At 36.5% G+C, this 26076-nt stretch overlaps 3 protein-coding genes across 3 annotated transcripts in view; all 3 read right to left on the bottom strand.

Moving 5' to 3' along the window:
- scai (suppressor of cancer cell invasion) overlaps positions 1-10755 on the bottom strand; it is a 47932-nt gene extending 37177 nt beyond the window's left edge. The window contains exon 1 of the mRNA XM_056457980.1: positions 10505-10755. The gene's annotated coding sequence lies outside the window, so the exon portion shown is untranslated. The remainder of the gene's footprint in view (positions 1-10504) is intronic.
- Positions 10756-11014: 259 nt separating this feature from the next.
- On the bottom strand, positions 11015-18226 carry ppp6c (protein phosphatase 6, catalytic subunit). The gene is made up of 7 exons (XM_056457982.1): positions 18113-18226; positions 17288-17383; positions 17108-17173; positions 16854-16995; positions 16691-16770; positions 12533-12742; positions 11015-11936 (listed from the first exon to the last, which is right to left on the bottom strand). The coding sequence occupies exons 1-7, from the start codon at positions 18185-18187 to the stop codon at positions 11688-11690; spliced, it is 918 nt and encodes a 305-aa protein (XP_056313957.1). The 5' UTR covers positions 18188-18226; the 3' UTR covers positions 11015-11687.
- A 980-nt stretch (positions 18227-19206) lies between these two features.
- myo1hb (myosin IHb) overlaps positions 19207-26076 on the bottom strand; it is a 30177-nt gene continuing 23307 nt past the window's right edge. Inside the window, exons 22-32 of the mRNA XM_056457979.1 lie at positions 25644-25712; positions 25484-25568; positions 24032-24194; positions 23858-23941; positions 23668-23761; positions 23484-23539; positions 22156-22291; positions 21288-21358; positions 21106-21203; positions 20910-21009; positions 19207-20343 (exon numbers count right to left, since the gene is read on the bottom strand). Coding sequence (XP_056313954.1) covers positions 20317-20343; positions 20910-21009; positions 21106-21203; positions 21288-21358; positions 22156-22291; positions 23484-23539; positions 23668-23761; positions 23858-23941; positions 24032-24194; positions 25484-25568; positions 25644-25712 — 983 coding nt within the window. The 3' untranslated portion in view covers positions 19207-20316. The remainder of the gene's footprint in view (positions 20344-20909; positions 21010-21105; positions 21204-21287; positions 21359-22155; positions 22292-23483; positions 23540-23667; positions 23762-23857; positions 23942-24031; positions 24195-25483; positions 25569-25643; positions 25713-26076) is intronic.

The following is a 26076-nucleotide window of genomic DNA, read 5'->3' as shown; positions in this document are numbered from 1 at the left end:
GCAGTTCACTTGGGCTTTGCCGCGGTACGTTGGTTATGTGAATGCAAAGCCCGCCTGAGCCAAAACTGAAGACGCAACGTCACTTTTAGGGGATTGTTTCATGTGGACTTATTATTCATTCTTAATTTTTATTGAACGCAAACTGTCGTAGTTTATTAAAGACGCAAACCCCCTGCTGCACGTCAGCTGCATCTACAGGAAACTTCCTAATACCTGAAGCACGAGGACTTTTATGATCATTTATGAGCGTCAAAAGTGGTGGATCTGTTCCACAAAGCGTTTGACTATGTGTCACTGCATCCCAAACGACAAAAAAAATACAAAATTTTATAAGAAAAGCAATCTCCACTGTGCTGAGCGGGAGCGCTTCTCTTTCTGTTAAACTGAACAAAGCATCATTGATGATATAAGCGTGCTCAGGTCCGAGAGGGAGAGGGGATAGTGGACAAACGCGCTTTGGCACGGTTCAAGGCAACTGTACCTAATGTGAGTACGCCCTATGTGTGGGTTTGAAAAGAGGCATGGATTTCCAATAGACAAAAGATGAGACCCACGTTAAAATTACCCACAATGCATCTGACTACTACAACTGTCCATCCTACTATAAGCAGCTTTTAAGCATCAAGACAGTTTTGTATGGAATTTTTAATATTTACATATGTCTTTCAATGCATGTTACAGTTTAATGCCAAGTGTATCTTTGTGAAGCAACTAGAAGCTCAGATGTACAAACTCAATTTACAAGTTGCAATTAACAAATAAAGTTTACAGATGTTTTGAATGAGGTATGAGGTCTATAAGCATGAAAAGCTCTAGCATCATCAGATCTCTGAAAATAAATGGGGAACTTTTGTGTTGAAGGCCTGTTCTCACCAATAAGGGCAACTAATGTGTGATGCATTGTGCTGACATTGGAAGCCACTGCAGGGAAAAACATCATTTATTGCCCGAAACCGTGTACAATGTCAGCTTGTGTGTGTGTGTGTGTGTGTGTGTGTGTGTGTGTGTGTGTGTGTGTGTGTGTGTGTGTGTGTGTGTGTGTGCACACGTGCATGCATGCATGTGGTCCAGCCCAGTGGGTAGCAAGAAAAACATTCAGCTGTCAGTCCAAGGTGGCCTGAATGGAAAAGACCTGGGCACGTCCATCACCCCTGCTCAGCCTCCAGATGGCTCACCATGGTCAACGTATGGACAACTTCAGCCCACCTTTCAAAAGCGATCAACAGATTCAGATAACACCTCAAGGATTTTTTTACATACCAAAAAAATCTATCAAATTTAAAATGAAATAAAAAGATTCAATAAATTGTTAATAATTATGTTGCCTCTTGTAGTTGTATTGCATCCGTTGTGGAAAAAAATTGTGGTGCTGGAATCCTAGTGCCTCAGACTGTGATTTCCACAATGCAGAAGATCCCATTATGAGCACGTGACTACACACATACTCAAGTATGCGTGTGTGTTTTTTATGATTCTGCCTTCTCGCGATACAACAAGGTAAAGTCTAGATAGAATACAGCTGCGGATACACACGTCAATATAGCATCATTTTTGAAACACTGTATAACAATAATTATTATTTTCACAGTGCTGTGGCGGTTGGGTTTAGGGTTGGGGTGGGGGTAGGAGTTAATAAAATATAATTTATTGGGAAATTTAATAAATAACATAAATAACACTCGATACAACGACTGTTTTTACATAAATAATATAAATAATTCTCGTTAACTTCCGGCCACAACCATATCTGATCTAGTAACAACCATATAACAGGACTGCAGACTGTGACCAAAATGGTCGCAAATCATTTTTGATAATGTGCAGTAAAAATTGGGCAGCACGGTGGCGCAGTGGGTAGCACAATCACCTCACAGCAACAAGGTCGCTGGTTTGAGCCCCGGCTGAGTCAGTTGGCATTTCTACGTGCATGTTCTCCCTGTGTTTGTGTGGCTCCGGTTTCCCTCACAAATTTAAAGACATGTGCTATAGGTGAATTGGGTAAACTAAATTGTCCGTAGTGTATGTGTGTGTATGGGTGTTTCCCAGTGATAAGTTGTAGCTGAAAGGGCATCCGCTGTGTAAAACATATGCTGTATAAGTTGGCGTTCCTTCCACTGTGGTGACCCCAGATTAATAAAGGGACTAAGCCAAAAAGATAATGAATAAATGAATGAATGAAGTAAAAATTCACATGGACATACTAGTGTGTGAGTGTGTAATGTTTAGGATCTTGATAACTCAAAAAGAGTGTTTTAACATTTGTTTGGTCTGCACCAGACTAAGATTGCTGTAGTCTAAAAGATCCCAGGGCTGAGCGATTTGGGGACGTTACCTTTCTCTAAACAAGTTGAACTCAAATTAGGGCGATAATGCAGCTTTTTATTCAAACAAAAAATCATAATTATAAAAATACAGAACACTCAGCAAACTAACATGGCTGAAACAACTCTGAAGTTGTACTTTGCTGTTGCTTGCTACTAGATTGAGTGTCACTGGCAATACTTTCAGTTGACTTTTTAGAAAGACACTTCTCATATACTCACTTGTGGTGCTTTTTTAGGTGCTGTTTGTTGTATTTCCTCGTGCTGTGGCAACAATTATTACAAATAACCAGTTTTTGCTCATGTCTGTGACTTTGAAAGCAAAATATTTCCATATTACCAATGTCTTATTTTTCTTTGATATTAATTTGTCTGTTAATGCTTCAGAAGTAGCAAATGTTATCATCCTGCACTCGTCACTCATCTGTGCTTTCCTGTTTGCTTGTTTTTATTGTGGGCATTCCACATAGTTCTGTTGCGCAATTCTTATTGGGCAGAACGAATGTGTGCTCACTCAATTGACTAGTAAGACTATCACAGACAGCAGTTACGTATTTGCTCTGGGCAGGGGAAATTAAATAATACAGATATATTTCATATGGCAGCCTTTTGCGATTAGCTATTCGCAATGTTTCAAATCACGATTGCGATCCAATTTCGATTAATCGCACAGCCCTAATCCACACCAAAGAGGGAAAAGAACTTGAGTCAGATTCAATGAATAATTAAAATCTGTGTCAAACTCAAAACAAAACCAAAAAAACTAAACGTTTTACCAACAAATATCCACTAGCATTGAATTATCAAAGACAAAAGTAAAAGAACAACACTGCAGGTGTTCCTGCTGGTAACTACACCATCTGCTTCTAAAAAGCACAGTGGACATTTGTGTGGTCATTAGTTTTGACAAAGTAATGTTCTTTGAAGGCATAAATGTTATTTCTAAAATTGTATTTTAATATCTTATTATCTTCAAAATCCTCTGTAGGTCTATCATCAAAAATTTCAAAAATCGCAAACTTCCGTTTCTCTAACTCCACCAGATGAAACAATAACCATGCAATGTCAACAAGCATTTGTCATTAATTAATATATAACAGAATAACTGCAACAAATAGATTTAGTGTTATGTGAATGAAAGATCACATGGCACCGTCAGAATCAAGCTTGATTAAATACAAGCTGCTTAAAACAAGGACACATTGTAGAAGAATGTGTAGACCTCAGTATTATTCAAGTCTTATGCGCATTATATAATATCTAAAACCTGAACATGCTCATAAAATAAAAATCTTATTCATAAATCTGATCATCAAACACCATTTCATCCGGTATAAATAAATGTTATACTGATTATTTTTGGTATAGTATTATTAATAGTTACAATTAGGGCTCCATGATTAATAGAAAAAAGATCACAATCTCGATTCGACCCTGCACACGATCCTAATTCAGCTTTTTCTATGATTCAGCCTATTATATTTTCAAGGTTAGGAGAAAAACAAGGCAGTCGCACAAGTCTTCAAAGCAACATGGACACCTTCAAATGGCGTTAAAAGTGTCACGTACTGTATTTATAAGGTATAATTCACCCAAAAATGTCATTTCTGTCTTTATGTAATGACGTTTTCGCGGCCGCGAAATCACACGTGAGCTGACCGCAAGCTTTTTGTTTACTTCAGAGAACTCACGTGTGCCCGTCTATGACGCCTACTTTAGTGAACAGAAGCTGCATAGACTGAATAACAGGTAATAAAGTTGTAAATTACGTTCAGTTTGTTGCATAGAGTGATCGTGGGGGAGGGCCGTGCGGGAGGTTTGATTTGTATGTATGTGTTTTTTCTCACAGTGACGCACTAGGAAGTGAAAGTGAAACCTGTGTGCACATTTAAATGATCATATGGCATTTTAGAGTTGATTACGACAAGCATTTGATATGTTTTTTTTTCATGTTGTGCCTGAAAATAAATGTTTACTGTGTCAGTATAACAACCCTAGCCTATATATAATGCTGAATATAATGCAAGAAGGAATCTGATAATGACAAATGTCTCATTTTACCAGTGAAAACAAATGGTCTAATAATGTTGTCAATGGCAAATGACAAGCACATGTCTTAAACATAATAAATCAACTTTATAATTATGAATAGTTATATTCTGATGTCATCGTTTTACTGTGAAATATCAAACAGGACATATTGAAAGTCTGTTCAAGTCCACCATAATGTCTATACAAACTTTTGCATTTTAAGCAACAGTAGACCTACACACAGGCCTAATATTATTATTGTTGTTTTACCATATGTTTGAGAATTAACAATAATTATAGGCTAATCATATTAACCTTTATTTTACATCTACAGAATCATGAGAAATCATGAGAAATCATGAGAAAAAAAAAATGTGATTCACATTTTTGCCATAATTGTGCAGCCCTAGTTACAACCCTGAACCACAAATCCAAATTAAATCATAAGTCTAATAGCGAAGTCAGGCAGGATGTGTCAGGCAGGATCTTGGTCAGAAGGTGCTCAGTGGGTGCACTACATTCACATAACATGCAAACAGCGATTGAGCAAGTATCCTAAAATAACTTGTTAATCAATACTTAGCTCAATATTTGGTCGTAACCAGAGGTAACCGAGAGCTAAAGCGTGGCCATGTGTGATCTTACGCTGAAACAAATGACTTGTCCACTAGATCCCTATGGATGCAATCTAGGAATGAATGGCAGATGGGCTTTAGAGAACTGATGATAAGATGTGGAAATGAGGTATGCATAAAGAGATCTGCTTTTCTCATGAAGGAAACAAATGCATGCTCTTTCTAAAGCCAGCAGTGGTAAAAGGCTTCTGCACAGAGATGTGCGCTTGACCCACATATCCTTTCCTTCCATAAAAATGCATGAGCTATGCATCTGCAGCAAAAGAACTGCAGGATGAGGCAGTGACTATGACCTGTACGTAACATAGACGTGCAACTGAAAGTCAATGCTTAAATCAATACCGTATTACCTAGCAGTTTAATGTATCGCCAAATATGTTTTATTAGACATACTGACTGATCACATTCACTCTCATCTAGACTTATACCAAATAGTCCATCAAGCTGAGGTAAACCTATTAGAAACTAGATTTTGGTTGCTTAGATATGCAAAGTCAGATGACAACAAACAATAGCACAAGAGTTTGGCCATTGTGTGACATTAAAACCAATTATAACCAATCAGGTAATCTATTTAAGAGGTCACGAAAACATGCACGCTGACTAATGCATCTACCCCCAATGCAAAACACCATATGACTGCTCATGTTGATTATTATTGTCACTAAAACATCAGGACTGAACAGAAAGTGAACATAGGAATGAAAAAAAGGTGGTGGTTTAAAAAGTGCAAGGCTGTCTAACAGTATTTATATCCACACAGGAATGAGGTAAGATGTAAAAGCAGAGGAAAATAGGACAGGTGTCCTATATAACTCAGGACACAAACAGAAGAAGTGAGAAGAGAGCCTCCACTATAATAATGAACTAGCTTGCTATCTTGACAGTGCTTTTTTTACTTAATGTCTTTGTACTTGATTTATCCAAAAATTTGCTTCAGTTCACAAATTTGATTAAAGATATTGTTCACTCAAAAACATTTAAATTCTCCAGTTAATTCAGAAAAAATTCATATTAAAAACTCACTTTTATGTCAATACAATCTTCCTAGACCTAAGTTCATTTTGGAGAACAAATTAAATATTTCTGATGAAATCAGAGAGCTTTCTCATTGTCCATAACAGCAAAGGTCACAAATGTTCACAATCATTCAGTGTGACTTTAGTAGTTAACTGTAATAATGCAAAGCTCCAAAAACACTTTTTTATCTTCCGCATCAGATCCTAGTGTGCATTTACTACCGGCAATCGGGCACTGAAAAAAAAACAGTAATTTTTCCTTTTTGTGCTGCACAAAAGTGTTCTCTGAGCTTAGTAACTTGAACCACTGAAGTCAGATGGAACGTTTTAACAATGCTTTTGGTTCCTTTTCTAGACTTTAAATGTCTCTGGACCAAGCGGCAACCTCCCGCTCTCCCTCGGGAAGCCAAACGGAAGTAACTGAAACTGCAATTTATCAAAATTCCGCTAGTCCTGGCTCCATAATAGAGCAAATTGCAATTGAGCCCACTGTTAGAATGGCCAACTTTACAACAGAAAAAAAGGTGTTTACAGCCTGGTACAAAGAACGATTTTGGTTCATATAGCTATTAGTACCCTCCATGACAACTGTGAGGTTCCCAGCTCGGAGCAGATTGGGTGGCGTAGGACCGGCGGGGTTACACATATCTTATAAGGGAAGCACTGTTCTGTGATCAGTAGTAAATCTCTATTCAGAGTCCAGAGGGTGCTTAACGTGTGACTAATTAACACAACTATTAAAACATATTGGATATCAGAGTAGGGCTGGGTGATTAAGCGAAAAGTAATCGAAATTGACATTCAGAATCTATAATCGACCAAATTTTTCCAGGTCAATATTTTTTGAAAAATTTACTAATTATGTGGAGGTAAGTAACCCCGCTCTGTTTACACTTCTGCATCGAGCGCAGCGTATGGTCTGGCGCAGGCTTCACACGGTCGCATATCCCTCGCCATAACTGACGCCGACACTGACCTCTCAACAAATTAAGCTACACGTCTTGACAACACATAGCGCAAGCTCTGTGATTGGTCAGCTTGGTAGCGTTGAAGAGTGTGGGCAGCGCAGAGGGGGCAAACAAATTAAATAAACAAATAAAAGAATCATTCGTTAATCGCAATCGAGTTAAAATGTTCACTTAATCGAGATTTTGATTTTTGGCCAAATCATGAAGTGCGATTGTAATTCAAATGATTAAATATGTATTGTAGCATAATTTCAAATAAAGCAGAATTTCAGAGCTGTAGTTCACTGAGAAGCTATAAAAACAGATGCCATTACCGCTGAATGATTATTCTTGATTTCATTGTGTGATTTATAGCTTGGCTTGTCTGTGAGGTGTTCCATCTGAAAGCATGTGCGGTTGTTCCACAGAATGTAAACCAGGCTTTACTGATAAAATGTGCATGACAATCATCTCCGATTAATCACGCATCCCTAGCAAAACACAAAAGTTTTTTATGCATCAATGAAATTACTCAATACATGCATTTCCATCATCATCATCAGTTTATTTACATGTCTGTATTTGCATCAGATAAAAATTAATCTGCCGAGGTTTTTAAAGCACACTATATATTCCTGTTTCCATCGCAGAGGTGGCAAAAAATTAAATAAACAAATAAAAGAATTATTCGTTATTCGTTAATCGTAATCGGGTTAAAATGTTCACATAATCGAGATTTTGATTTTAGGCCAAATCGCCCAGCCCTATATCTGAGTTCTACTTATACTTTATAATAAGTATATAATAATAAATGCCCTTGCTACTGTGTATAATACTATGAAACATATACAAAATGGTTTCTTTTGCTACAAATGTGTAGTAAGATAGGGTAAAATTTCTGTCATTTCATTCCTTTTATTTACTGTTTCACACCACCTATTTGCATTGTTTTGAGACACAAAATACTTGATATTTTAGAACCATTTTCATTCAGTCATTGGTGGGAAAAACATACTAAATATACAAATAGCCAGATTGTTTTTTGCTGAAACAGTGTTTAATTTTTCAACACTGAGTGTGAAATTATTGTTGTGAGGTATGCACTGAATAAGGATAAACAGAGTGGAGTTTGATTTTAGTACACCACTTCGATTTCTGATTAAGACAACATTAACAAAACAACAAAATGATTTTGTTTTTTGTTTTTTGCATTTAGAAAGTTTTGCATAACGAAACTCCTACTTTCAAAATTATACAAGTTCATATGGATCCACAAAAACAACAAATATCACTGCATTATGCCAATACAGTCCTGTGGTCAGCCATTAGGGGATTTCACACCAAGTAGTTATTATAGGAACAGATAGTAACCAAGCTGGTTCCTCAAGAACTAAATAATTCCCTCAGGCCATTATCTTTAGCGAAATGGAAGCTCCAACAACTTGCTATGTATCATCAAAGCAACAACAAAAAAAAGAACACAATGCTGTATATAAGGATGCATGCAAACATCACTAATATTTCTGTTCCTTCATCCAAGTCTTCTTCATCCAATCAATTTACACTTACGTCACTGCTAGTTTCTGTTGTTTTGAATTCTAAGTCAGGAGATAATTTAGTCCCTACAAAAGGGATTTCTAAACCTAAAATCATTCCCAGTTGGTGCAATGCAAACATGGCAAAAACAGGGTACATCTGTGGGTAGTTCTAGAAACTAGAAAGGAAAATGTTTCACTGTGAAAAGGCCACTAGCATGGTTTTTCTTGTAAATTACATGCATATGGCTATATACTTTTGAACTGCATTTCAATAGCCCCAAAATGCTGCCGTGTACGTGGAAATCACCAAAATGAATAAAATATTACCATTGTTAGCTTCTAATTAGTGTTCACTTTTAGCAAACGCCCCTTTTTAACATTACAAATAAAAGAATTCATTGCTGTTTGTTGACCTGCATAGTAATTGATCACCACAAGGCTAATGATTTAACAAATTATGAGTTTATCCAGGCTTAAAAAATATCACTACTGAATGTCAGCACGACCTGTGGTACTACACCTCTGATACACCTACCAAAATACAATCAGGCAACTAAGCAGGGTTTACACAGGAGCTTGAGTGTAAGGATCATTTCTAGATAAAGTGCAGCTGTAATCATCCATAACCAACTAGGGAAATGCTCACCCACTAGCACCTATAGTAACAGAACAAGACTCCTCATCCACGAGCTCATTCTTCCATAACAAGTCAAGTCGGAATGACGTCATTTCAGCTAAGCAACCTGGTAGCTCTTTTCACAAATAATGTGTGTAAGAGCTGATGCTGAGAAAACACGCTCGTAATGCAACAAATCTCTTTTTATTCTCTGTTCCAGTCATCTGATGACATTTATTCTCGCACAACTATCATAAGACCGCATCTGAAAATGCGATGCATATTCATGACACAGTCGTAACGAGCTTACTATAATGTACAAACGGCACTCGCAAATGAAGCACGCGCGGCCGATGCAGCCTTAACGTGAACAATAAACCGAGCAGACAGCGAGCGCTCCGCAAAATTCAACCCCGTGCGGTTGTAGGACAGAATGAACCCGGGCTGCACATACTGTAATTCTTGCGACAGCCAATGATTTTTCAACCGTCTTCATTCAATAATAATACAGAGATGCTTATTGGCTCGGGTTCCATTCACAACATCACTCCCAGCTCGAATATATGGGTGGACTGAAAGCAACAATAGACAAAGGGTGAACATCTCAAGCAAAACGTGAAGTGTTTGGCAGCGTGCATCTCTGCGTAATTGCGCTCGTTCCGTTCATTGACCGGGAACGCCGACTGACTGACTGATCACTGTTGTTTTACATCAATTACGTTACCGGTGTGAGGAAGAACAACGGTCAGATCTGTGACTCTTTACGCCGTTCAGTCCGTCTAAATACGTTTACTCGAGCCTGCGTCTTGTATATAACGACTTACCTCTCGCACGACGCCTGTCTCTCTCAGATCAGAATGCGGTAATACACGACAACTCTGTGTGACTCTGTCAAAGATGCAACTGTAGGGTGACTTGTGTAACGGCTACAGAAGCAACGAAGCTGTGTTAACATGGTTTAATACGCTCGTGGAGCAGCGGCGTTTTGTCCTCAAAATGACCATCAGAGTTGACAAAACTGTGGCTTTAGCAGATGCTGTGACTGCGGTTTCCTGGCAACCTGAATTATGTTGCGCTGATGACTGAATTGATGCATTCATTCACAGCATATATATATATATATATATATATATATATATATATATATATATATATATATATATATAAATATATATATATATACATATATATAAATATATATATATACATACACACACACACACGCATATTTTTGTGAATTTTTACTTAAAGCTACAGCATTAAAACCTTCATAAAATCTTTAAGTGATAGTTTGTCTGACTTATCTTAGCTGTTAACTTGAGCAGTGTTTGTCTTTTTCCCTAGCGTATTAATCTGAGTGCAGCATCTCTCAAAAAGTCAGTGATTTGAGAGCCAACCTGAGACTGATGTAGTTCAGAGCAGCTTCTTCTCTTTCAGCTCCTCAAGAACGGCGTCTCCAGATAGCGCGCGCTTGTAAATCTCGCCCCGACACAAATCTAGACATCCAGTGCGGTGGCGCACCGTCATTTACATCCAACTCATTCAAATCACCCTCCCAGGGAAAGGCAGGGAGTATCTGCCATTCGGCATCTGCTGCCGTCGACGGTTCAGTCTGGCCAGTTGAATTTTCATTGACTGTTTTGTGGCAACCCGCTCAAACTAGCGTGCTTGTCAGATTCCCTCCGGTCTGTTAGTGACGTTCAAGGCATTTGATTGGTTGGCTGCGGTGTCAATCTGAGTACAATTTACACTTAGAGGCAGGACTAGCGTAGTACTGCCTTCCACGGTTCTGCCCGTTGGATAGAAAAGGGAGGCGCGCCTCCCTATGGTGTGTTAATGTAGTGCCTTTAATCTTGTCTTGTGTGTAATTAAATATTTTGATTGATTAGGACACAACACCAGAAATGTAACTTAATAATAAAGGCGTTTATTTTCAATATTTAATTGGTAAATGGGCTGCAGTTTTTCTACAATAATAAAATACAACAAATCTGAGAAAAAAAAAGTTGATTAAATCAATACAATTTATATTAATGTACAAAATAATCGCAGCCTTCTTTGTCCTGTTGTCTAATCATTGCTTCGACCCTTTTCTACACTTGAAAGCTACGAAAAAAAAAAAAAAAAGTGTCTTTGTCTTGGAGAAACTGGGAGCAAACTGACCAGAACATAGCTGTTTTAGTGACTCTCTTTCCGGTCTGTGCTCTGAAAAACACAAACACCACATTGTTCTGATCAGGTGAGGTGTTACACTATAAATGCTTGTCATTAAATGGTCAACGGCTGTTAGGTCGACGTTTAAAAGGCCTGTAAGAACAGCATGGAGATGTTCACTTCATTACGCTCACATTAACAAGATTATACTGACCAAATAATGACCAACTATAAACATTTTCAACAGGGTTCAGAACTGTAACCATAGTTTTCTGTTGGTAATATTGAGAGCACTTCCATCTTTACAAAAATATTTGTTAAAAAAAAAAAAAAAAAAAAAAAAAGCAACAGAGAAAATAAAGACATTAAAAGAGCTCATGACAACCATGAAAAGGAGAGGGCGAGACATAGGCAACAATGAAGACCTCAGAGGAAATAGGGTGTTGTCGTTCTCGGTGGTATGACTCTTTCTGAGTCAGGAACAGCCCGGAATAACTTGGGTTCCCGTGTGTTGACATCTTTGAAGACCATGATGGAGGCAATGTTACCGCAGCGGTAGCAGTAGTTTGGGGCCGACCAGACGGTCACCAGCTTCTCATCAAACATAAATTTGTAGCCCTCATGAACCAATTGATGTGCACGGCAAATCAGCTTCAAGTTGTTGATATGAACAAACTTTAACAGAAAAAAAAATGAAAAGATTCACGTTATGCATGAAGTGAGGTTTTTACTTTTACTACCTTGTCAGACACTGTACATTAAAATCAAGTACATGCAGATGCCAACTACTAAGTCTCCATTTTTATTACTTAGGCAGTGAGTAAGAGCCACACAAAAACTCAGTTTCTGCATAATTCAAAGCAAATCAACTAGGCATGGGACGATAATCGGTTTTATGTGTTGTAAATTAATCTGTGTTTTTGAAACCAATGAAGAGAGCAGAAGTCAATGATGTATTTTAATCATTTAGCCTGACATGTTTACTGTTCCAAAATATTATAAATGTTTCTCAAAATAAAATATATTCTGTTTAATACGGTAAAAAAAATGTTTAAAAAGAACTTATTTTAGAGCAGTAAACGCAATACCGTAAAACTGTGGTATTTTTATCCAAGTTTATCATACCACCCGAAACTTATACCGGCCCATGCCTAGAATCAACAAATAATTAGCAGACCTCAATCTGTAATTACAGAGCATTGGTATCTTCCATAGGGAAGTGTTATAAAACCAAAAACAAAGCAGACTGTTCACTGTGAGAATGATTTTACCTCATTAGTGACCTTAGCACCAAACAGCCAGCCAGCTCCTCTTGGACTGATAGCCCAGGTGTCCACGTCCTCTGGGTCGGACCAGACAAGGTCACAAAATGCTCCCTTGTGAGGGATCTCCTGATTGCGTTCAATGGTGCGTATCTGGTCCAGAGTTTTGATGTCAGGTGAAAGGCCACCATGTACACAAAGGATCTGCTCATCTATCAACTGTGGGAGAAACAAACAACACTTGACAGATTGTTGAGCTGTTAAACCATTTAATCGATGCGATGTTTAGTTTGAAGCATTGAATATATTTTAACCATATTATGCTAGTTCTGTAACAATGATGTATTGCAACATTAAATAATTTCCTGAATCTGTATATGTACATAACTGGAAAATATCAATTGATTCGTTTTTTTAAATTCTGTAAACTACTAATGACATTTCTTTCCATTTAAAAATAAAAAAATCATTCAGATTTATAGTATCAAATGAGATTTGAAATAACATGCATAATCAACAAATCCATTCTATGTACATGCTACAGAAGCTACCTAATTTATTAAATAAACATAGACTCAACTATTACGAACAACTGTGTTGTTCTCTATGGGGTAATATGTTCTCTACTTGAGCTCTATACCTCCCCCAAAAACATACGGACAGTGTGATTGGCTGTGCCTTTCCCTGCTGTCAAGTAAGAGGCTGCTTTTGTACGTTTAGATGTTCGATGCAGTAGATGCTTTCCATACACAGTTTTATATTTTCTTCACAGCACAACATTTCTTGTATTTAAATTAGTGCTGTCAATCGATAAAAAAACAAAAAACAAATTAATCACACTTTTAAAAAAAATAAAATAAATCGCGATTAATCACATTTAAAAGACTGAATCTTGTAATTTTGGCTGTTCAAATGTAAAAATTTATGTAAACGCAAAACAAAAACCATTTAAATTCAAAATATAAAAGTTTATTAGAATTTTTGTTTAAATTGTAACACAGATTTCTTCATGTAAACAACACACCCAAAATAAACCATCAAGATTCTGGCTTGACAGCCATATTTATTACAGAAATTAAAACACAGGCATGTTAACGCCATTTGAATTTCAAAACAATCAATGCCAATAAAGAAAACAATGATTTCCAAGTTGGATTCCAAGTAAACTGCAAAAAAATACAGGCATTGCAAATATGAAATTTTATTATAATAACAATAAAGTAATGAATACAAACAATTGTACTCATTGTAAAGTTGTATTGCTGTGAGTTGAGAACATTAATTATAAAGTAGAAACAATTTTGCTTCGTCCCCCTTTACATTTAGCCAGTTGCTAAAACTGCCTAGTCTGTAGACATTATCAGGGGACAATGTGGACCAGGGGCATCGCTAGACCCAATTCACTCGGGCACGTGCCCCAGTAAAAATCTCCAGTGCCTCAGTAAATGCATTGAGATATGATTTACTGTATATGCAAGTGTATTTATAAAGACGTTATTCTCTATGGGCAACTGAACCAGCGCTAGTGAAAGCAGTGTAATCAAAAAGCAAACTGACGCACCTCCGTGTGTGCAAAGAGAACCCGCGCATCTCTGGCACGCCCTGCTCTCGCACGCGCTGCTCTTCTGCCGGTGCGAATCCCAGTAGTTAACATGCGCGCCAAAAAAGCAGGCTACCTGCTTGTTACGCACCGCTCATGCATTGTAAAACCGGCGTAACAGCCTTTTTTGTTTTGCAAATCGACAAAACTAAAGTTTAAACAATATGCAAATTATAAAATATAATATAACTAAATACATCTTACTAAGCATGCCTCTTGATAGATTTTTTTGTATGAAGCAAAATCACATCACTTTTTTCGAATTTTATTGAATTGTCTAAAGAATTTCATTCAAATGAAATTAATATTTATGCAAAAGTAATTTCTTAAATGATCTTAGCATATCACTCCAGTTGTCTTAACATTGTTTGCCAGTTACATTTAAGATTATTTAGAAGAATAATTGTATAATTATAAGACTACTTTTATTTATAATATATATATATATATATATATATATATATATATATATATATATATATATATATATATATATATATATATATATATATATATATATATGTAATTATTATTATTTTGAAGGGGGGGGGGGGGGGGTAAGTGCCCCAGTAGAGCTTTATGTCTAGCAACGCCCCTGATGTGGACCTTTTCTTTTAAATGATGTGAGCTGAGAGTGCAACGCAATCTCATGGCAATTCGTAACTTTTTGATTTGGTGGCTATGGACAATGATGTTTAGGCAGGTTTGTTGCCAAGACGCGCGTACAGACACAGACAGACAGACGCAGGGTTTAGCTACAACTTGCTTCAACACACCTGCCTGGATGTTTCAAATATACCTAGTAAGACCTTGATTAGCTTGTTCAGGTGTGCTTGATAAGGGTTGGAGCTAAAATCTGCAGGACACCGGCCCTCCAGGAACAAGTTTGGTGACCCCTGCCTTAACGGACCATCGAGTCATGAAATGTGAAGGTTTTTCTTTCCGTTCGCCATGCGGTATCAAATTTCATTAAAACAAAAGTCGAAAGTTAACAATTAAACACCCAAAATTAGATGAAACTCTGGAGGAAACGTTGGATAGCCTGGTAATGCGACATTAATTGTTTTATACTGAAACTTGCCTTCAAAAAGTGCTTCCTTGGTCTTGTCCATATTTCTTTGCACGTTAAACACACGTCGACAACAACAGGAAAAAAAAAAAAAAACTGCAACTGCATTATTTGTGTTTAATTTTTTTAAAGGCGTTAAATATTTGAAATTAATCGCATGCGTTAACACTAATTTTGACAGCACTAATTAAAAAGGTATAAATATATTTATATACTATTTGTAATACAATTTTGTCCTTTAATACAGTCAGATATATGAACTGTACCTTTAAACACTCAAGTACATGCACAGAACAACATAAGCATTTACAGCAAATAAACAAATATCCCACTCGCTTTCTGAGCCTTGTCTAGCGAGTTCTTTCTTACACCCCTATGACTGATCACATGCTTAACAGAAAGGGCTGCAATTGACTGTTTACCAATGACGCTCAGGCGCAGTTCACCGATGAGTGACACTGATAAAGGGCATTGTCCTCGCGTTTGTCAGTTTCTGACAGGATCGGGTTCCAAACGCACATCAATAATCAAGCGCACATTATTATCATCAGCTCAAGAAGTTGTTCATCAAGACAACGACATGGTTTGTTTGAGCCCGGGTTGAGCATGGCTCGTTATTATATGTATAAATAATTAAGCTGTAACCTCTCGGCTGAGTATTTAAAACATGGCGGTTCCTTTGTTTTCACTCTTGCTTGTTGCGTGAGCGAATGACGCATCTCTCTAAACCAATAGCGTTCAGCTGCAGGTCTAGCTCTGCCTTTTGGAACCCTTTCTCATGTTTGGTACCCTTTCGAAAGGGTGCCGAAAAAGTGGTACGGTAGGGTTCGGAATGCCTTTTGACAACCGTACCGTACTGTACCACTCAGTAAAAACGGGCCATATGTGAGGTCAGTACATTTATACCGTCCCATCTCAAAGGATTGGGTGGCTGGGTAAAAAGTGATACAAGTGGTCTTGGATACAAGTGGTCCAATGAATTTCCTCAACAGGGAGGCAGGGGGTACCCTTATAGATTGGGTGAGGAGCTCTATCACATGGGAGGAACTCAGAGTAGAGTCGGTACTCCACATCGAGAGACGTGGCTTAGGCATCTATTTTGAATGCCTCCTGGAACTGTTCTGGACTTGTCCCACCAGGAGGAGGCCCAAGGGAAGACCATTGACTCGCTGAAGGGACTATGTCATTCAGCTTGCCTGGGAATACCTTGAGATCCCCCAGAGGAGCTGGGGAAACTGTCTGGAGAGAGGGACGTATGAGGTTCTCTCCTGAGACTGCTGTCCTGATGGCCCAGCCCCGGATAAGCGGAAGAGAATGAATGGATGTATAGTTTCCTACATTTCTTTCATAACAATACATATTTGGAAATATAAACATTTCATGAATCCAAAAATTATTTATGATTTACACAAAAACATATGTTTCCTGAGTGAGGCCCATTAGTCAGAAGACAGACACACAGACAGACAGATAGATAGATACCAAAATCAATACTTACGGCAGCAACAGTGAGCATGTCAAATACTTTAGTGCAGTATCGCCAGGCATTAGCATTTCCATATTTAGTTTGGCACTCATCTGTAGACAGAAAGCCAAAACAATTAAAATCCAAAGTAAATTCAAAAAAATATTTCAAATAAATCTTATTTCTGCAGTCTTACCATAAAAGCCATAGACCTGTGTAATCTGCCTACTCTCGTGATTGCCACGCAACAGTGTGATGCGGTCAGGCCATTTTGCTTTAAGTGCTAGCAAATATGTGAATGTTTCTAAGCTGTAATATCCTCGGTCAACAAAGTCACCCTGGATGAAAGAAAACATACCAATATCTCCTCAATAGATGCTGGTGAAACAATTTCCAATGCATCACTAATCACAAAACATCAATTATCATTATTGTTGTAGTATACTTTACCATGAAAATGTAGTTTGTGTCTGGTACTTGCCCCCCAGTTCTAAATAGTTCACATAGGTCATAAAACTATTTACAAACACACAAAAAAGCTTAGTCAGTATGCATGTTTTCACAAAACAGGACAAAAATCAGCTCAACATCCATAACAGGGATGCATTAATGGGGCCTGCACACACACACCTGTCCATGAATGTCCCCGCATACAGTGACTGGAGTGGATACTGGCTGTACATTTGATTCCTCAAGCAGAAGGTCACATACATAGTCACATAATCTCTGTTAAAGCAATAGAAAAGAAGGCAGAAGATTTGAACAAGTTTGTCAGGTGAATGCCGCCAAAGATGATGATGACAGCGGCAAATCTAGCATCGCATTAAGGTCACATTTATTAAAAGAATTTAAAAATTTGCTTTTTTTCCTCAAGACACATTTTCTCAACATAGTATAATCATTTGTTTGCTCACTGTTGCTATTTGTGTGTCATATTTGGCGGTACTGGATGAAACTAGTAAGACGTTGCATTGCATCATTATGAACTGATTCAGAAGCCCAGTTGTTTACGTACAAGAATTCTATTTTAAGACAAACGAATGGAGGACTATTCAATCAAATCTGAAACCTGCTAACGAAAATGCAGATATCCTGAAATAAGATTTAACAAGGTTGAGGATGGGAAGCATAAAATGGGCGTTTCAAATTAGTTCGCATGATAGCAACAGAAGTTAGCCACCCTATTTGCCCACAAGAAAATAGTCCCTCACACAACTTTATTAAGCCCAACTGTCCTTACGGTCGTAACGTTATATCCGATTATTTCTGACGATACGAATAAAATCAATCCCGGAACATAAGCTAACAGACTGGACCTATACGCAGCGACTGCATTGCACTGACACACTGCTATTTTATCACCTTCCGCCACAACCAACAGGAGCTTATAAATACATCAATCGCTAACAGGTGCAATATTCTGAGAAAAAAAATAAAATTACTCATAGCAGTCACCTTTAAGTCGTTCTCTGGGAGATATTTGCACTGCCTCGCAATTTCAACATACTTATCCAGGTCCAACGGCGCCATTTTAAGAACAACAGTCGATGGAAGACGCGAAGAGGAAGTCTTTCTACGTCACACAGAGTGGTGATGATTGACAAGAGGATCAGCCATTCGCAAGCCGGAATTTATGTGGGACTTGCAAAGATGTTCATCCCGTTCTCAAAGTAAACTTGAAAACCTCATTTAGCAAGGGGCTGGTGTTTATTTAAATCAAATGTTTTTATATAAGTGGTTTAATTGCTGTTGCTTCCATTCGGCTTATTAAAACATAATAAAAACATTCTCAGTCACTGACTGACCACGAGGTGGCAACAGAGGTTTGCTTGACGCGTAGCTTTCTTATAGGAAAGTAATATAAATATGATTCACGAGTATCATTGTGATCTGATGTGAATTCTCTGATTGTTCAAAAGGTTTGTGGTGATTTTTTTTAAAGCTATAGACATATTATTTTGGGGTTTTATTTTAAAGAAAAAAATCCTTAATTCAACCTGTTGTATAAACCTCATATTATTTATGGAAAGGTTTTATACATACATGTAAATATACTCAATGTTAGCCAAATTTTACATTTTTTAAACGAGAATTGGAAGTGTACTTGAAAGCCATTACAGACTCTCATAACAAGAAAGCAGTTAAAACTCTTTAATATTGCTTTATTTAAAATGCTTTATTTAATATTCTGCATTAATTTGTATTATTTTTTTCATGTGCCCATCTATTTATTTTTTTTTCTTCTCTTTCTTTCTTGATGTCTTTCTTTTGCTTCACCTTTATTTTATTTCTTTAAAATTGTCAAATTTTTCTTGTTAATTTTTTTGTTTTATTTGTACTATACTTCTATCTGTTGATATTTCTATCTGTTGTTATTGCAATATATATATATATATATATATATATATATATATATATATATATATATATATATATATATATATATATATATATATATATATATATATATATAATAAATTAATTAATAAAAAATGATTCAGGAGTTCTCATAAATTCCTTTTATTACATTGCTTTTATTTGTATGCTTTAATTGGAAACATCAGGAACCGTCCACAAAGTGATGACCACTGCAAATAGTTTATACAATGAATGAACTGAATTACCAAGAGAAAAAAAGACATCACAAATTAAAAAAGTACAATACATTATTATAAAATTGAGTCTAACATCTAAATTTCATTAGGCTATATATAGATGTTTGCTGCATTTTAAGACCACAACAGCTACACAAATTTCAATGGATTGTTCAGATAAAGCATGACAATAACTGGCTGTCCATGACACTATCAAATCTATAAAGGCTACAGATTTTACATATGTTCTGTATCTCATATTAAATGGCATTTTGTATTTGAAAGTTTATACAAATTATGTAAATAGATTGTTTTTCCTCATGTGTTCTGGGCATAACCAGCTTACGTGTACGTTTGTCAATGCAATGAAGCTGGCATGTTACATGTTGTCAGGTTTTGGCAGTATGGGAAATAAAACAAGATACAAATACAAAAATTAACAATGTAAATGTTTTTTTTTCTGTCATGATCACTAATGAATAAGATTTTATGATTCTCCGAGAGTAACATGTAGGCTGCAGAACTTCATTTGTACAGCAATTAAAAATAAAAAGTTCTGCTTTCAAGCAACAATTAACACATAACATTCTGTCCATCAGAAAAGTGCACCGTTTAGCAAGCTCAAAGACAAACTCAATTTCATTTGATGAGAAATATTAGTCCTTTTCATGAAATGCTGGATATTTATGACAAAATATGAGTTTATAAAAAAACACAACAAAACAATCTACAGCTTACAACTAAAAACACATCATTTAAACACTATAAATTATACAAACGAAACAAATAAAAAGTTCAGCAATTTTAATACACCAGCTTGAATAAATTGTTGAACAAAGTTTCATCATTTGTCCCTTGAAGAATAAAATCATTTTTTAATATTCTAGTGCAGTTTTTCCCAACTCTGATCCTGGAGAATCCTCAATTATGCCTCATACATGTGATTCACATGTTTTGTTTAGGTCTGAATGTTATTTTTTTCCTAATGAGCTGATGAATGAATTCCTTTGTGTGTCTCTGTGCATTATTGTTTCACTGTGGAGAAGTCTGTGAGGAAAAACTTTGTCATCGAGATTTTGTCCGTGCGGATTCCTGCAAAAGAAAACATGTAAATATCTATAAATGATCTCTGTAAAGAGATGTCAATTTATTTTATTATTATTTTTTAAATTATTAAGTATAACATACGATCACACAGGTAGATAATAATAATCCCAGTCACAACTAAACTTTAAATATGTTATGTTTCCACTGAGGGGCAGCTCGGTGGCGCAGTGGGTAGCACAATTGCCTCACAGCAAGAAGGACGCTGGTCAGTTGGCATTTCTGTGTGGAGTTTGCATGTTCTCCTAGTGTTTGCATGGGTTTCCTCAGGGTGCTCCGGTTTCTCTCACAAGTCCAAAGACGTGGTATTGGTGAATTGGGTAAACTAAATTGTCCGTAGTGTATGTGTGTGAATGAGTGTGTATGGATGTTTCCCAGTGATGGGTTGCAGCTGGAAGGGCATTCGCTGTGTAAAAGATATGCTGGATAAATTGGTGGTTCATTCCACTGTGACGACCCCATATTAATAATGAGACTAAGACGAAAAGAAAACGAACGAATGAATGTTTCCACTGTGTTTATTATGTTTTTTAGATTGCATTATGTAGACCCACCACCATCAAGTGTCCGTTCTTGGCTCTGTAGACCATGGATTCACTGCTGCTCTTAAAATCAACAAAGCCTTCTTTGCCAGGCTGGATGTCAAACCTCACGCTACAAAAACAACAACAAAAAATTCACTGTTTATATTTTAAATACAATAATTACTTTCTCTGTGTATTTCAACAGTTCAGACAAAATATCTCTCACCTCTCTTGTACAACTTTGATAAGGCTGCGGTTCTTTGTCACTACACAGATTTTTGTCAAAGCCTCAAACAGATAACTGCACTGCAAGACCAGGTCTCCCTTAAAAATACATTATATTTCAGTGATACTGTAGGTTATATATATATATATATATATATATATATAGTATCGTTGTTCACCCACTTTTTGCTTTGTGTCTTCACATGCGACATGGAGAATCAGGAAGTTGTCACTTAAATTGCTGACAGACACCCCTGTTAAAAGCAAATGTTTATTATGTAAACAAAATTATTGATATGGAAATAAACTTGACTACAGACTTGTCCTAATTTATCCTAAAGGAAAACACGACTTTGAAAGTTAGACACTGTCTTCACAATAACAAGCACTACATCCAGGCCCATGATCAGAAATAGTTTTTAATTTTTATATTGATTTCCACTCTCTAGAAAACTTTTATTGTTAGCGTAATAATCAGTACAGTATGTTAAATAACAGTACAATCCACTGAACTCACGTCCCCCACAGCCTCATTTTCATTACTATCAACAATTAGATTTATTTTTAGCATTATGCTTGGTCCACTGTACTGGTTAATTTAGCAGTGACATGTTAAAGAACGGTTAAAAGGACTAAAAATAGGACTGAATAAACATCTGGTCTGAACAAAACAAAAGCTACATCAAGAGGTATATTTACACATCTCTAAAAGAAATGTAAAATTCTAGTTGTATATTCTGCCAAACAACTTAACAGACATCTTGGCTAAAACAAGGCTAAATTTGGCCTGTCAGTGAAAATTTAATAGATGACTAATCTATTTTTGGACTATTGTTCAACGTCTATTAAATTTTTACTGACAGCCCAAATTTTGCCTTGATGTAGCCAAGATGTCCATGCTTGGACATCTATTAAACAGAAGAAAAAACATTGCTGGCTATTAATATTAAGGTTCATAAATAGAAATATCATATTTTAATCAATAAAAACACCAATTACGAATGAATGGCACATTTCACATATTTTGAGATGTTGAACACTGAAATTTGACCTTTTAGTGAGCTGTAATTCACCCTCTGTTTGATTTTGGCCTCCTCCACCAGATATGCAGCGGCCTGAGTGAAGATAAGCTGTCTGAAACGTGGACGAAAGCCATTCCTGTCATATTTAATCACTGGAACACTGTACTGTACAGGGGGAGATAACACAATCACTTTCCCATACCAGTGACATAAACATCTGTCAACTAAAAAAAAACTCCAGTGTCTACTATACTTTGAGTTAAACACACAGTCATTCTACTACCAATTCTTGCAGCAAGAACAGAAATATGATTCATGAACAGAACAGAAATATGTTTACACCCAACAAATGGATTCAGGTTAATGGATATTATTAGCCCTACTGTGAAATTTTAATTATTTTTAAAATATTTACCAAGTGTTGTTCAACCAAGGGTACAGTCAAACTTTATTACTGAACGTTAGACAACACAATACAAATGCTTTAACTCTAGAAGTGTCAGAAAATCTATATTTGGTGGAATAACCCTGATTTGCAATCAAAATAAATAAAAACAAACTGACAAATTGTCATTTTCTAGAAAAATTACAACAATGCATATTACATTCACACAGATTCCCAAGTGAACAAAACATGTACATTTTGCACAGTATTTCTTATAAATTTTTCTTCTGGATAAAGTCTTTGTTTGTTTGTTTGTTTGTTTGTTTGTTTGTTTGTTTGTTTGTTTTTTGGCTAGAATGTAAAAAAGTATTTTTAAAAATGTAGAAACTGCTAAGGTTGAGGTTACTGTTAAAGTTTTTGCTATAAAACAAACCAATGTTGTCCAGTAATTTGTCTAATTAATTAATAAATTGCCTGGTTAACCGAATTAATCTAGCTAAGCCTTTAAATTAAACAGTTATGCTTTAAATTGCACAGTTAAGCCTTTAAATAGCCACAGGACAACGGCTCCAGCGCGCTCACCACATGCTAGCTATTAGTAGAGTGGATAGACAGTGATAGAGCCGATTCGGTGGATGGGGATGATTGGGAGGCCATGATGGGTAAGAACCGATGGAGGGAATTTGGCCAGGACACTGGAGTTACACCCCTACTCTTTATGAGAAGTGCCATGGGATTTTTAATGACCACACAAAATCAGGACCTCGGTTTAACATCTCTTCCGAAAGACAGATTATATACTGTCATGGAAAAGACAAACTAAATTAGTTATTAGAAATTAGTTATTAATATTATAAATGTGGGAAAAAATCTTCTCTCCATTAAACAGTGCTTGGGAAACTTCAGAACTGTGTGTAAATATATGAGGACTTTATTGTTGAAAGTGGCTGAACAGCAAATAGTTTTACTAACCTTAATGCCTTCAGGACAAATCAGTTGTAAGACTTTGATGTTTATGTCCTGTTCACCTGAAGACAGCCAAAAAAACAATGTTGTTTATTTGTAACCTTTGGGTTTACGCACTGAAACGTTAATAACAGCTTGCAATAGTTGAGAAAAATAATAGCAATAATTAAGAAAAAAATGACATTCTTACTTATCCTAGTGTCAGCGAAAGGTTGGCATACGCTCTGAGGGTAGCTCTCCTTTCTGCCTCTGAAAATTTCACTGGTCAGTGCTTTTGTTTGCAGCTGTAAATAAAATCGTAGTATTAAACATATCCAACCAGAGAATGAAGTAGGATAATAAATGTTCAGATAAATGAGAGGAGAAAAACAACATTTTACCTGTGTCTTTCTCTGTGCGCTGATCCCTCGAACATACTTCCGAACAAGGAGGCGTGTGTACAGGTTACGCAAGAGAACCGAGGCCTGTAGATTCATTTATAGGGAAGAAATCTCGTGATTCTAATCTTATGAATCACTATTTAAAAGACTTGATTTCAAAGATGAAGGATCTACCTCCTGCATTATGGGTGGAGGAGTCAGCCACATGGTTTTGTCCAAAACTGATTTTGGCAGGTTCTCTTTGAGTCGAGTGAGGTAGCTCTGTCTGACAAAGGCCAGATATTCAGAGTTGTCCATGCTTACAGGCTGATTCCTGTTCATGAAGCCCTTAATAAATCTGTAAGATTGGGAGAAAACACTTACAGCTCAAACCTGACTTAGCACATTGTTTCTAGTCCAAATATCTAAAAACTCTGAAATAAAAAAGCACATTCTAGACAAGTAAAAGACATTGTTTTTGTTTGTTTGTTTGTTTGTTTGTTTGTTTGTTTGTTTGTTTGATTTTTCAGAAATAAAATGTCAAAATGAATGGATTTTTTTAAAAATAAAACTAAACAACCTGCCAATGGGGCAAGAACATTTTTTTTATTTAGATTTTACTTGGACCATTGCATATTTTTTAAATAATAATAATAATATTATTATATAATATTAATAATATAATATTTGTAAATAGCGCCTTTGTGGACACTCAAGGTCGCATTACAACAAGCATCAACAGCCATTCCAGAACAAATTAAAACAATGAATAAAACGTTGTCAAACAATATTTTAAATGCATGTAAGGAGTTGCAGGTACAAACACATTGTGAGTACAAAATAACATGACAAAAAAAAATAGTCAACAGAAAGCCTGCTTAAAAAGATGTGAAGTGTGTGTAAAAGTGTGAAGACTGTTCCATAGTCGAGGAGCTGCGGAGCTAAAAGATCTGGCACACGTTGTGCTTATTCGAGTGCGAGGTGGCACCAGGGAGAATGAGTTGGTTGATCTTAGAGCGCGAGAAGGGGTATAAATATGGAGAAGTTCGGTGAGATATTGAGGAGCAAGATTATGAAGTGCCTTGAAAGTAAGAAGTAGTATTTTAAAATCAATACAAAACTTTACCGGAAGCCAGTGAAGCTGATAAAGAAGTGGAGTGACGTGCTCATGAAATGAAGTCCTAGAGATGACACGAGCTGCTCGGTTCAGAACCAGTTGGAGTTTATGAAGAAGTTTAGAAGGAAGCCCAAAGAGAAGTGCATTACAGTAGTCAAGACGTGAAGTAACTAATGCATGGATGAGAACTGCTGTGTTATTGGTTGTAAGAGAAGGGCGGAGATGAGTAATATTACGCAGGTGGAAATATGCAGTACACGCAATATTATTAATGTGACTTTAAGCAAAGTAAAAACTAACTTAAAACTAACGTAAAAGTAAAAACGAACTTAATTTTGAGTTTTTAAACTGAAAACAAAGCAATATTTTTACATGTCTAGAAAAGGCTTCTTGATTTATGGATTTTTAGATATTTGGTCTAGAAAACATCATTTGTTGCAGGGCATTTACTGTTTTGGTCAACAGAAGGATTTTTATGATCAAATGAATGCATCGTTGCGCAACAAAGCTTTTTCTAATATTTCTCTCACTTTTTGATGACTTTGACGGCCCAGGCTCTTCTTTCCCTCTCACGTCTGGCTTGAAGGCCCCGCCAACATGTCTCAATCTTGGTAGCTGTTAAAATCATTTAAGAGTGATGTTACAAACACAGATTTTCTAAGTAACTGTTATACCAGAGAGGTTCAATACCTGCTTCTCTCTGCCTCAGGTAGTCTCCTTTCACCCTGTAGCCCTTGTATTTGGCCTGGATTCTTGTGGCTACATCAAAAGATATTTAAGATAGTAACCAATCTGGTCATAGATGAATTAGCAGGAACATTGCATGTATACATGGTTTTGTCCCAAATGTCTGTTAGTTGAAATATAAATCCAGTAGTGATAGGGCAAAGACTAGAGGGACTGTAAGTGGGAATGCAGATGCAGAACTACTGTGGGTCAGTCATCTTTTTTAGTGTAAGGTTCACAGCTGAAATACTACTCTTGTCAATTTAAAGTTAGAATCAGAACTCACCAAATCTTTATAGCAATGTAAACATTAAGAATGTACCTAAGATTTATTCAGGTTGATCAAGTTTAGATTTTGTTTTTATGTAGGTTGACGTTATGTTATGTTTATAAAGTT

This window comes from Danio aesculapii, chromosome 5 (genome assembly GCF_903798145.1).
Source record: "Danio aesculapii chromosome 5, fDanAes4.1, whole genome shotgun sequence".
Taxonomy (NCBI): Eukaryota; Metazoa; Chordata; class Actinopteri; order Cypriniformes; family Danionidae; genus Danio; species Danio aesculapii.
The sequence above is the reverse complement of the archived record's forward strand: the minus strand, read 5'-3'. Positions and strand labels throughout refer to the sequence as shown.